We start from the raw sequence: 12,409 nt of genomic DNA on the forward strand, positions 1-12,409 counted from the left end.
ATTGTATAAAACAATAAAAAAAACTTCATCAGCAACATTTTATATTGGCAAATTTCCAATGAAGTTATATACATAAAGTTATTGGCAAATAAAAATAAAAAAATGACATCATAGTCATGTCTGGCAAATGTCCAACATACATTATCTAAAAACATTTTAGATAAGATAAGGAAAAAAAGCTTCATCAGCAACATTTTATATTGGCAAATTTCCAATGAAGTTATTTACATAAAGTTATTGGCAAATAAAAATAGAAAATGACATCATAGTCATGTCTGGCAAATTTCCAACATATATTATCAACTACTATTCTATACAAAGAAAGATAACTCCAATTGAAAATTAATTGCTATTGCACAATATTGTGCAATTAGATATTTCTTGCTATTGTGCAATACTGTGCAATTGAAAATTTCTTGCTATTGCACAATACTTGATATGGAATCCTGATTTGGACCAACTTGAAAACTGGGCCCATAATCAAAAATCAAAGTACATATTTAGATAAAGCATATCAAATAAGCCCAAGAATTTAATTTTTTTAAAATCAAACTTAGTTTAATTTTGGACCCTTTGGACCTAATATAGACCAATTTGAAAACTGGACCAAAAATTAAGAATCTACATACACAGTTAGATTTGGCATATCAAAGAACCCATTTATTCAATTTTTGATGAAATCAAACAAAGTTTAATTTTGGACCCCCATTTGGACCAACTTGAAAACTAGGCCAATAATTAAAAATCTAAGTACATTTTTAAATTCAGCATATCAAAGAACCCCAAGGATTCAATTTTTGTTAAAATCAAACTAAGTTTAATTTTGGACCCTTTGGACCTTAATGTAGACCAATTTGAAAACGGGACCAAAAATTAAGAATCTACATACATAGTTAGATTCGGCATATCAAAGAACCCCAATTATTCAATTTTTGATGAAATCACACAAAGTTCAATTTTGGACCCTTTGGGCCCCTTATTCCTAAACTGTTAGGACCAAAACTCACAAAATCAAACCCAACCTTCCTTTTATGGTCATAAACCTTGTGTTTAAATTTCATAGATTTCTATTTACTTATACTAAAGTTATGGTGCAAAAACCAAAAATAATGCTTATTTGGGCCCCTTTTTGGCCCTTAATTCATAAACTGTTGTGACCTCAACTCCAAAAATCAATCCCAACCTTCCTTTTGTGGTCATGAACATTGTGTTTAAATTTCATTGATTTCTATTTACTTAAACTAAAGTTATTGTGCGAAAACCAAGAATAATGCTTATTTGGGCCCTTTTTTGGCCCCTAATTCCTAAACTGTTGGAACCAAAACTCCCAAAATCAATCCCAACCTTTCTTTTGTGGTCATAAACCTTGTGTCAAAATTTCATAGATTTCTATTAACCCTTTACTCCATAATGACGCTTTTTGACGCCACCCCCTTTACTCCATAATGACGCCTTTTGACGCCTGTGTAGTGCCTCAGTTGAAATTTCTTAACTGCAAAAAAATCTGTATCAGACCTAATAAAATTTGTATCTAATATAAAAAGGGTATTCAAGAGAACATCTGACTGGAATTTCATTGATGAAATATTCCTTTTTGCAATGCATTGATACTTTAAACCTGATGATTTTTTTTTATTGAAAAAATCCTATGCGAATCAAGTATGTACAAATAAAATATCAATGGAGGAAAGGGTTAACTTAAACTTAAGTTATAGTGCGAAAACCAAGAAAATGCTTATTTGGGCCCTTTTTGGCCCCTAATTCCTAAAATGTTGGGACCAAAACTCCCAAAATCAATCCCAACCTTCCTTTTATGGTCATAAACCTTGTGTTAAAATTTCATAGATTTCTATTCACTTTTACTAAAGTTAGAGTGCGAAAACTAAAAGTATTCGGACGACGACGACGACGACGCAGACGCCAACATGATAGCAATATACGACGAAAAATTTTTCAAATTTTGCGGTCGTATAAAAATCAGCTTAAAATCTAAGGCGTATAGAAAAAGTCTGTATAACTGTGATTTTCAACAATTTTCAAAGTCACAAAAATTATCGGAGCAGAAATAAACTTAGACTTGATCTGTTACTCATCATGATTAACTCACATACCAAATATCAGCTCAATATCTGAAAGCGTTTCAAAATAAAGTCCATATAACTGTGATTTTCAACAATTTATCATAGTCCAAAGCCCGTTATTTCGGCATAAATTAGCGGAGCAGAATGAAACTTAATCTTGATCAGTTACTCATCATGGTTAACTCACATACAAAAATTCAGCCAAATATCTGAAAGCGTTTAGAAAAAAACTCTATATATTGGTTTGTTGCATTATGGAATGACGGAATTACGGACAAGGATAAAACTATATGAAACCGACAACTTTGTTGGGGGGGGGGCAGAAAAATAAATGTTTTACTATTGCAATATAAAAGGGATAAGTATATTGTATTTCAAGTCTTATCTCTTAGTTGGACATAAAGGTTTATTAATTAAACATATATATATTTAATATATAAAATTCACTAGATCTACTATGCACAATCTTTGAAAAATTTGTATTCAAATATAAAATACACTACACTACATTTATTTATCTTTATTCAATAGTTGTGATGTCACCAAAAAAATGTCCTTTTTCTATTTTTTGGCATGGAGTTGTCAGTTTATTTTCATCTTATGGGTTTGAATGTTCCTTTGGTATTTTATGCCCTTTATTTATTACGGTTTTTCTTCTTACTAAAAACGAACATTACATGGTCTATTCTGAATTGAATTATTGAGAACATAACATCTCCTTATCATGGTTATCCAATATTATCATTATTAACATCTCAACTCTCATGTAGTAATTTTATAAGTTCTATTGTTTACCAAGATCATGTACCATAGAGCATGCAGCAGCCTTAAGTTCTACTGACCTACAATAAGGATACAATAAGTTCAAGGTCGAGATTTCTATTGATTCTTTTATATTTATGTTACTGTTTACTATGTGACTAATAACAAAAACATTATCTGGAAATTTTCACAACATCTTTTTTAATTCACGCTTGAATGCTTTCTGTATCAGAAAATTCTCAGCGAATCTTTTGTAATTTATTCATCAAAATCTTCTTTGTTCTTCTCCTTTTTAGTTCTACATAGCCCAAAAGTTAATCATTTCCGCATTTTATGAAACCAAATAAACAAAATCAGATTTTACAACAATTAATTCATATGATTATCCATTTGCAAACAATTTTACCAGATGATTTTGTCGCTGAATAAAAAGATAATGATCTTTATATAATTGCAGCTCATTACCAGTTCACTTGGATTTATCCGTTATTGGATATTTAATGCACCGATTTCTGGTCCACGACATATGACTCAACTTATGAATTGATTTGAATAAAAAAAAGTGAGGTTCAACATTGGAAACCACGACAAGAGTTCATTATTCTATTAATAGCGATGATGATATTGTTGTTACTATTGTGATTGTGCTGGTTTTTACACGATACTATAAAAATCAATCACTCAGTACAAATATTGGGGCAGCTGAGTTAGGGGAGATCACTCTGTCAATGCAAACGATGACATAAGCTTCTGGTTTTAATTGTAAAGAGCTATAGCATTGACAATTGGGAAAACCATTAGAATGGGGATTCCCAAGTTAGACTGAATAATCAAGGAGTATAACCATGCATCAACAGAAGGTAGGTGGTAAAAAAAGATGTATTATTATGATTAAAAGGATAAAATGAAAGTACATGTGATGAAAAAATGAAAGTAGAGGCTTACCTTCGCTTTACTTAATATAGATTTTTTTCAGCGTTGTGACATTAGTGGTTTTATCTGAAAATTAAAAAAAAATGGTTTGTTATGATTTTATATTATGCATGTTAGGTGCATTATAATTCATTAATACATGAAGCTGTGAAATAATGCAGTATAACTTTATGGGAGTGATATAGTCATGAACAAATGAAGGTAATTTAAACTTATATCAAATAAAAAAAATTCTGAATATATTTTACATTTTGAAGATCGATTTTCTTCATAAAACTTTTTTTTAAAAACAAACAAAGGAAATTATTTAAGTCTTTGGATAAAGGTACTGAAAGCAAACAATAATTTGCAAGAAATAATTTTATTGGCATTTCTTTTTTAAATCTACAATGTTTATTTATTGTTTCATATATATTGGAAAATTGTCATCTTATTTAAAAAAAAAATGTGATTTTTTTTTATTGACTGTAACTTGTTTTACTTTCTTATGAGGTTGGGCAATAATACAGTAGCATATTAAAGTAGTGATATGGTCACACATACAAAATAAAGGCACTCTAACTTTTTTTTTAAATAATCTTATCTATTTTTAAAATAATTTTCTATGAGTGCTTCATTAAACACAAGCATATAAAAGTGTGACAAAACAAAACTTTTAAGGGTGTTACATACCCTTACTAGCTAGATTCAACATTTCTATCTTTGTTCTTTCTGACAAAGAACTTGCAACAAAGAAGAGGGAGGTCATCAACCTCAGTATCTCCTACATCGTTAAAAGACCGCTAATCGTTACAATGACATATAACAATCATGTGGAAAAAGTAAATAATTACAATAAAGTGGCAATAACTGACAACATATACATTAAATATAAATCCATATTACAAAAGTGATAAGTGAAAAACAATTTACCTTTTTCATTCATTTTGTTAAACTGAAAATAAATCAGATAAATGTGAGATTTGTGTACCAAATTTTCAAAAATTTTAGATTGTACTACCAAAATACTTCATTTAAAAAATTGGTTTGAAAATTTAAAGATTAAAAATATGACAAGTAAAATATATGACAAGTAAAATTTTATGAAATTCAAATTTTAATATTCATTATGTTATATCTTGACTATAATAAGCTTGTACAGGCTTTATTGTGGACTAGAATGGCTCATCTGGTTTAATGGGGTATTAGGTTGCTGTCTCTTTGGTGTAAATCTCACATCTCTTTTTATCCATATATCGAAGGAAAAAAATGTACATGTAAGAAGTAAAACATTGTAAAATTTTAGTGACTTTGGCCACTTAACATTAAATGACAAATGTTTTTCTAAATTTCTATAATTACAGGACAGGAATAAGCAAACACATGTATATAATGATATGAGGACAAAAGTACAGGACATATAGGGCCTATATTGAAATCATAAAAAGGTTTATAGTTCTTTGCTGTACTTGGATAAAAATAGAATAAAGATTTCAAATTTGGCAGACAAAATTATATTCCAATTGATACAAAGGAAAATTTATTATTTAATAACTTCGAAATTTTGTTGAAATTTTTATTTTATTCAAATTATTTGTTACTTTTATGCAAGAAATATCATATGAGAAAATTCACCACAAAGACATATATATACTGTAAAGTTTTCTTGATTTCATTTTTAGTAAATATATAAGCTAAGTGAAATATTTCAATTTTCTACTATATTTTAAAATTTTGTAGACACAGAAAATTTCTAAGAACTTTTCTTTTTTGAATTTTGAGATAATGTCAGTTAAAACTTTATACAATTTTGCAGTTCCATAATACAAGATAAATGATAACATAATATAATTTTTCTATATTATAACATTATAGATTATTTAAAAGTGTGTTTTTTTTTTAATAAGAGTAATTTCTTTTTGACATTTCCTTTTACTGTAGTATTACAAAATATAATGGTTACAATGATATGTCTTATCTTTGCCATTGACATTAGATGTTTACCTAAAAATGAGAAATTAACTCAATTTTCCAAATGATGTAGTTTTGCTTGTAAGAAAGAACAAAAATCTAATAAAAGGGAAGCAACTTTTGAAGAATGGCTATATCAGTCAGTGGTGGAAGCATTAAAAGTTACTGCACCAAAAACTGAAAAAATATCCTCACTTGTAGTTATGAAATTGGTAGAAAGGCCAAATCATTTTTTTTTTGTACCACTGAAGTAATTTCTTTTATGAAATATTATTATTATAGGTCATGTTGAGAATTTGATTGAACATGTTAATACCAAACTTATTAATGTATGCAATGTAGAGCAGGGTGTCTACATAGTTTTTACCAACTGTACAATAATACAGCATCTTAGAAGTATCTTTATTCTTGTAAACCACAGTACATTGGTAAAGAGACATATACAAATGAATTAACATAATACTTAAAACTAGTAAATAAAACACAAAACTTATAAAAATATGCATTAGTCTTGATACATGAAAATTAAAAATTCATCTTTATCATGCAATGTACTGTATAAATATTCCTTTTAATGCAAATTGCAATTACAATTGCATCGTTTTTTTTATTTTTGAAAACATTCATTTTTAATGACAAACAATGATCTAACAGTACATCAATGAAACAAGCTTATTACTTCTGTGCAAATGGTTCACTTCCGTAAAATCTATCAAGAAATTACGCAACATAATTATCCTTTAATAGAGTAAACCATTCACGCATTTAAATAAATAAATATTTGAAATATCGGTCCATAGATCTTGCTACATTCACAAATACATCTATTAGTTTATACTCAGATTTTTTCGGTCAATAGTTTGAAATTTTAGTTACATTGTATATCTAATCCTGAATCATTCATTGATACGATATTTGAATTCAATGAACTGAAATATATTTCCATCGATTAAAATTTTACTATAGAGAAATTAATTTAAAATTCATTCAATATATTAATACTAGATTTGAAATGTCCATGCTGAGAGTCCATTCATTTTATGGATAAAATATTGTATTTTTCTCATTGTTTTAATATCATGTCTAGAAAAAATGTCTTAAATATTTAAATAAAGCATAGTTAACATGACCCTTATGGGTAAGAAATCATAAATTAAAATCAGATTATTATATTTCAACCATATGTCCCCATTCTAATGCATTGATCATACAAATAAAGTGGAGTTCAAATCCCCCTGAACCCCCTCCCCGCCTTGGATCTGCCACTGATATACATAATTAAATAAATATTTACAGTAATCCAACATACAGAAGTCAGTAAGCAAACAAAGAAAACACAAAAGTAAATTATAGCACATAACAAGAATGTGTCCCCAGTACACAGATGCCCAATCCGCACTATCTTTTTCTATGTTCAGTCATGCAAGTAATATTTAAAAGGAATAACATTGACTAATTAGCATGTATTAACGGCCTGCAGAGCCCTGTACTAAAGTCATATGATTTTATCCAATTATAGTCTCAGCGGTAAGACCCCTTTGGTTTACTATCTGTGATACCGCGGTTGTAAAATGGCATCTGGAATTTCTTATCAGTCACGTGATTTTATCAAGTCCGGTAATTATAAAGTACCTGGGTGAAATCCGAGGTTTATTAATAAGAAGGTGGCACTGTATCATATAAAATCTCTACCTTCAGATGAAGTCGTATGATGTAAAAAACTTGAAAAACGGACGAGAATTGTTCAAACTACAGCAGTTTAGCATGGAAAATTGTATTTAATTTAGCATATTTTTGCTTTTTACCGTTTGTTTTAAACTGTTCTAAAAGTATTTTCCGGTTAAAAGCGGATCCCGAGTTAAATAGTTAAATACCGATGAATTGATCAGGTTTCACATGATGTTTAACAAAATAATGTAGGCAAATCTAGACATAGATTTGTTTACTGTTGAAATGTGCAAAATTTATCGAGATTGAAAAAGAAGGATATATACTTACAAGTATTCTAAATTTATGTATATGTCATAAATGTCATTGATTACATTATTGAAACTGGACAACTAAAACGGGGATAATATTTTCGTAAATATTTTGTTTTTTTAATTGTTTATTGTGGAATGCTTGTATTAATATAACAAGCTACATCAAAAATTATAACAAACCGACGAAATGGGCTTGAATCTATCTGTCTTACGGCAAATTCATTTTTACACAAATTAGTTTATGTATCAAGAACTTAAATTGAAGGATAGAACCGTTTAGAATTGTGAATATTTTAATTGACTAATACACGAAAGACTTAGATTTTTCGTATTTAATAAAGGGGGTCCAAATGTATTTTTTGTACAATCATCTTCTTAACTTACGGAAATGTTTTTTTTAACTGTATGTAAATATTAAAATTGAAAATGACCCAGCCTTGTTCTCCAATTTCGTATGTGATAGGTGTCGGTTTAAACTATTAAGACTCAAACTAACCAAAAATAGGAAAAAATGGACTAAAATAAAAATTGAACGAACGACTCTATTCGGCAGCGTACATCAACGGAATGTAACGAATGGACTATTCGGGTTACCTCGCACGTATATACGACAAAAACTTGTCTGTTCGTAATTCTCCGTGAACACGAAAATGACCGATAAGTGTCAGTGATTTGATCGATCACATGCGGAGAATCAACATCCATGCCAGCTATTGAACCAATTAACGAGTTATCGAAAGATGGGCGGTAACGCAGATGAAACCTTTAAAGTGATGACGATGTTATTCCTTTCAATATTACTTCCATGGTTCAGTGGACCGTGAAAATGGGGGAAATCTCTAATTTGGCATTAAAATTAGAAAGATCATATCATATTGAACATGTGTACTAAGTTTCAAGTTGATATCAACTTCATCCAAAACTACGACCAAAATTTTTAACCAAAACTTTAACCTGAAGCAGGAAAGACGAACGGACGAAAGTCCAGATGAACGGACACAAAGACCAGAAAACATAATGGCCATAAATGGGCATAAAAATAAAATCTCTAATGTGTAGGCCATGTACTTTGCTTTAAATATAACATTAACCTCTGATCATAAAACAAACATTTTCAGTCCTAAATAAAATGGCATCTCATTATTGAATCATTCTTGTCACTTTGTTGATTTTTCTTAACGGCATTCTCTATTCAAAAGAAAGTTGTATATAAAATGGTATTATTATACAAATGCATCTGTTTTTAAACTGGTCTAATTATCATTGACAAAGAATTTGTAGGAATTGTATAATTTAGGAAATATTTAGAATAAACGACAGATATGAGATTTTCTTGACAATCCTCTAAATTGCTTTATTATGTAAATTTTGTAGTTTTTCCTTTGATTGTATTGAATATAATTGCAATAATTTTTATATACATCTTTTTTAAACAGATAAACCTGCAATGCTTTTGGTTTGAAATAATTTATTAATCAATATATTAATTTTTCAAGTTTTATCTCCATGAATAATCTTAAGTTTGTAAAATTATCTATCAATAAAAAGGTTTCAACATATAAACATTAAAATTTTGCTAAAAACTTTTAGAAACATCTTTTCACATTTTATCTTCTTTTTTTTTAAATTACCCAAAACTAAACAACAAATCAAAACTTGAGGTACTATAAGCAAAGATTTCAAAATGATATCCTCTCCCCCTAGCAAATCTACAATGTTCTTAGAGAAACCTTGAAAAGATTTTTGTTAAAAATACAAAATAGGTGCTGCACAAATGCTTTATGAAGTTGATTCTTATAAAGTTTATTTAAACTATGATAAGAGGTTTAGGAGAATATAAAAATAGAAGATGTGGTATGATTGCCAATGAGACAATTCTCCACAAGAGACCAAAATGACACAAAAATTAACAAATACAGGTCACTGTATGACCTTCAACAATGAATATTTTTCATGTTGGGGCCTTTCATGGTGTACTATGCGGTATGGGCTTTCCTCATTTTTGTAGGCAATATAAGGTGACCTACATAGTTATTAATTACTGTGTCATTTGTTCTCTTGTGAAGAGTTTTTTCATTGGCAATCTTTTTTATATCCACCATCATAATTAAGTAAAGTATAACTAAATTTTAGCTTTGAAAAATATACAACTCATTATAAGGATGACACAATTATCAAATTAATGGATTCTTACACTATTCATAATCACATTTGATTCTGTTTGAGTTTATCAATGCCTAACCCCTGATGCCTTGCTTGATAGATAAAATAAAATACTTCTTTAAGAAGCTAGGTTAGTCAAGCCATTTCCAACTGAATACATGGTATATGAGAGTCTTCTCTTAGGGTTGTGTTACACAATTGTCCCAGGTGAGGGGGAAGATTGACCAGTCGCAACACTTTTAACCCTGCCACATTCTGTATGTGCTTTCCAAAAGTTAGGAGCCTATCATTCAAAGGTTGTAGTTGGTTGTTGTCAGTTTTATATTTTTTTCATTTATAAGTTGGTCATAAATCAGGTTGACAAAATTTGCATGTGTGTTTGAAAAATATGATTCCTTTCGAGATTGATTGATTATTGATGTTTTAATGCCACCTTTTTAGCCCCCCTTTTTTAGCCCCACTTTTTTAGCCCCACTTTTTGTGGCGGTTAGTGTTAACAGGTAGAGGAAGTCGGAATGCCATGAGAAAACCACAGACCTTTTATAGGAAAACTGACAATTTTAGTCAAATAAGATTGGAGTCAAGTGCACCTGCACAAGGGGGGTTCAAAATCACAACCTCAGTGGTGACTGACTAGTGATTATAGTAGTAGAACTACTTAGACCACTTGGACAAACTTGAAGGCTTATTTTGAACTTCTCCTGGTGACTTTAACTTTTTCTTATACTAATTTACAGTATGAAGATCAAGATTAGATTTGTTTTCTGTGTCAATTTTCAGCAGGTTTGAAATTATCTCCAATATTTAAAGCTAAAATAAAGTATGACTTACATAAGTTACTAAATATAGCTACATAAAAAATGGATGCAATAAATGACGCATTTAAATATGGACCATTATCATCACAGGAAGTATATGTTCTTATGCAACATATGGACGTAAGGTATTCAATCAATAGACGTCATCAGCAACCTGTGTTTTGAAGAAATAGTCCAAATGTGAGTCATCTTGTACTTTTCTGGTATTCTACATCAATTACTATAAGTACTTTAATATTCACTCACTTTGAAGATTTTGGTAATGTTTTTAAATGTTATACATTTTTTAAATATTGGGATCTAATCTGGGAGGTCCTAAACACTGGTCAAAGATATTGGATTGATTTGTTGTTGCATCCGATACAGCCTAAAACAGCTATATTAAAGATTCAATAATCTAGCACATATGCTGAAAAAAAAAATTCCAACCAGAAATTTGCAGTTTAATATGCATGTGTCATAGTCATCAATACATCAATTCAGCATTCTCTGCCATAGGAAGATTAAAGGTCCGTCTTCTCCATTCAAAAATAAGGAGATGTGGTGGGATTGCTAATAAGTAATTAGACAACTATCCCATAAAGTGACTTAGATGTAAGCAAAACTAGGTAGCTGTATGCCCTTCAACAATGAGAAAACATACTGTATAGGTAAGCCAGAAAAGGCCCTCACATGACAAAATGTACAAAAATAAGTTGAAAATGATTAAACTCATTTGATTAACACAAAGTAAAAAAAAACACCAAACTATTGAACCAACACAAAGAGTATTAAACTAAGAAAACTACAAGTTACTGAAAGACACTATTTTTAAAGTACAATATGCAGTTGCAGCTTCAATCATAAAATGTAGGATACTGACATAGAATATAAGCATTATATTTCAGTCAGGTGTGTATCTCTTAAAATAAAGATTTTTTTCAAGCTATTTCAATAATTTTAATATCTTTTTTTCAGACACTTTTCAAGATAATCCATCAACTTTCAATAAAAATAAAAATATGCCATGAAATAAAGTTTATATTTAACAGTAATATATAAATCCATTATTCACTAGTATAAGATACCATGCTGAATTAACGCTGATAACTTTGATGAAAAAATTGATCGCTTCCTGTTTTTTTTTTCAACCTTAGTAATTTTTTTTTTTATAGATTACAATTATTCACATCTGACAAATTCCCAGTATGAAAAGCTAGAAAAATATTGCCTCATTACTTCCCAAATAAAGAAATCATATAAATACTAATGTCTTTTTCACATATTACACAGCCTCCTAAAGGTTGGGTATAAAAATCACAAGTTTTCTGCCACTTTTTAAAAATGTATCATTTTTACATAGAAGACTTGTCCAAGCTCTGTTAATTACATTTAATCTGTGTCACAAAGACTGACAATCCCAATGCCTTTGACCGATGGACCGTTACGATCGTAATCTACATTAATGCACCTTATCAACATTGTCAACACTGACGTGATAAATATTGATGAGATCTATGTGTCCTAGAGCCATCAAAATCAAACGGCTGGTAATGCCATATCATAATTCCAATACTAATAAATTTCTATTAATTAAACTGTCAATATGTGCAATTAACTTCATCAATTTGAAATGGACATCATCCTGAGTATCAGATTAAGTACCTTTTCCACAAAATTATTTTGCACTGGAACTCAAGGTCATTTCAATTAACAATTAAAGGTAAAGGAGATATAATGG

At 29.5% G+C, this 12,409-nt stretch overlaps 2 protein-coding genes across 2 annotated transcripts in view; one reads left to right on the top strand and one right to left on the bottom strand.

The window, feature by feature from the left end:
- Window positions 1-3,807, bottom strand: part of LOC143056612 (uncharacterized) — a 128,441-nt gene extending 124,634 nt beyond the window's left edge. Inside the window, exon 1 of the mRNA XM_076229731.1 lies at window positions 3,789-3,807. The gene's annotated coding sequence lies outside the window, so the exon portion shown is untranslated. The remainder of the gene's footprint in view (window positions 1-3,788) is intronic.
- LOC143056617 (uncharacterized) overlaps window positions 3,457-12,409 on the top strand; it is a 35,153-nt gene continuing 26,200 nt past the window's right edge. The window contains exon 1 of the mRNA XM_076229774.1: window positions 3,457-3,703. Within this exon, the coding sequence (XP_076085889.1) occupies window positions 3,689-3,703 (15 nt within the window). The 5' untranslated portion in view covers window positions 3,457-3,688. The remainder of the gene's footprint in view (window positions 3,704-12,409) is intronic.

The sequence above is a fragment of the Mytilus galloprovincialis genome, chromosome 13 (assembly GCF_965363235.1).
Source record: "Mytilus galloprovincialis chromosome 13, xbMytGall1.hap1.1, whole genome shotgun sequence".
In the NCBI taxonomy this organism is placed as follows: Eukaryota; Metazoa; Mollusca; class Bivalvia; order Mytilida; family Mytilidae; genus Mytilus; species Mytilus galloprovincialis.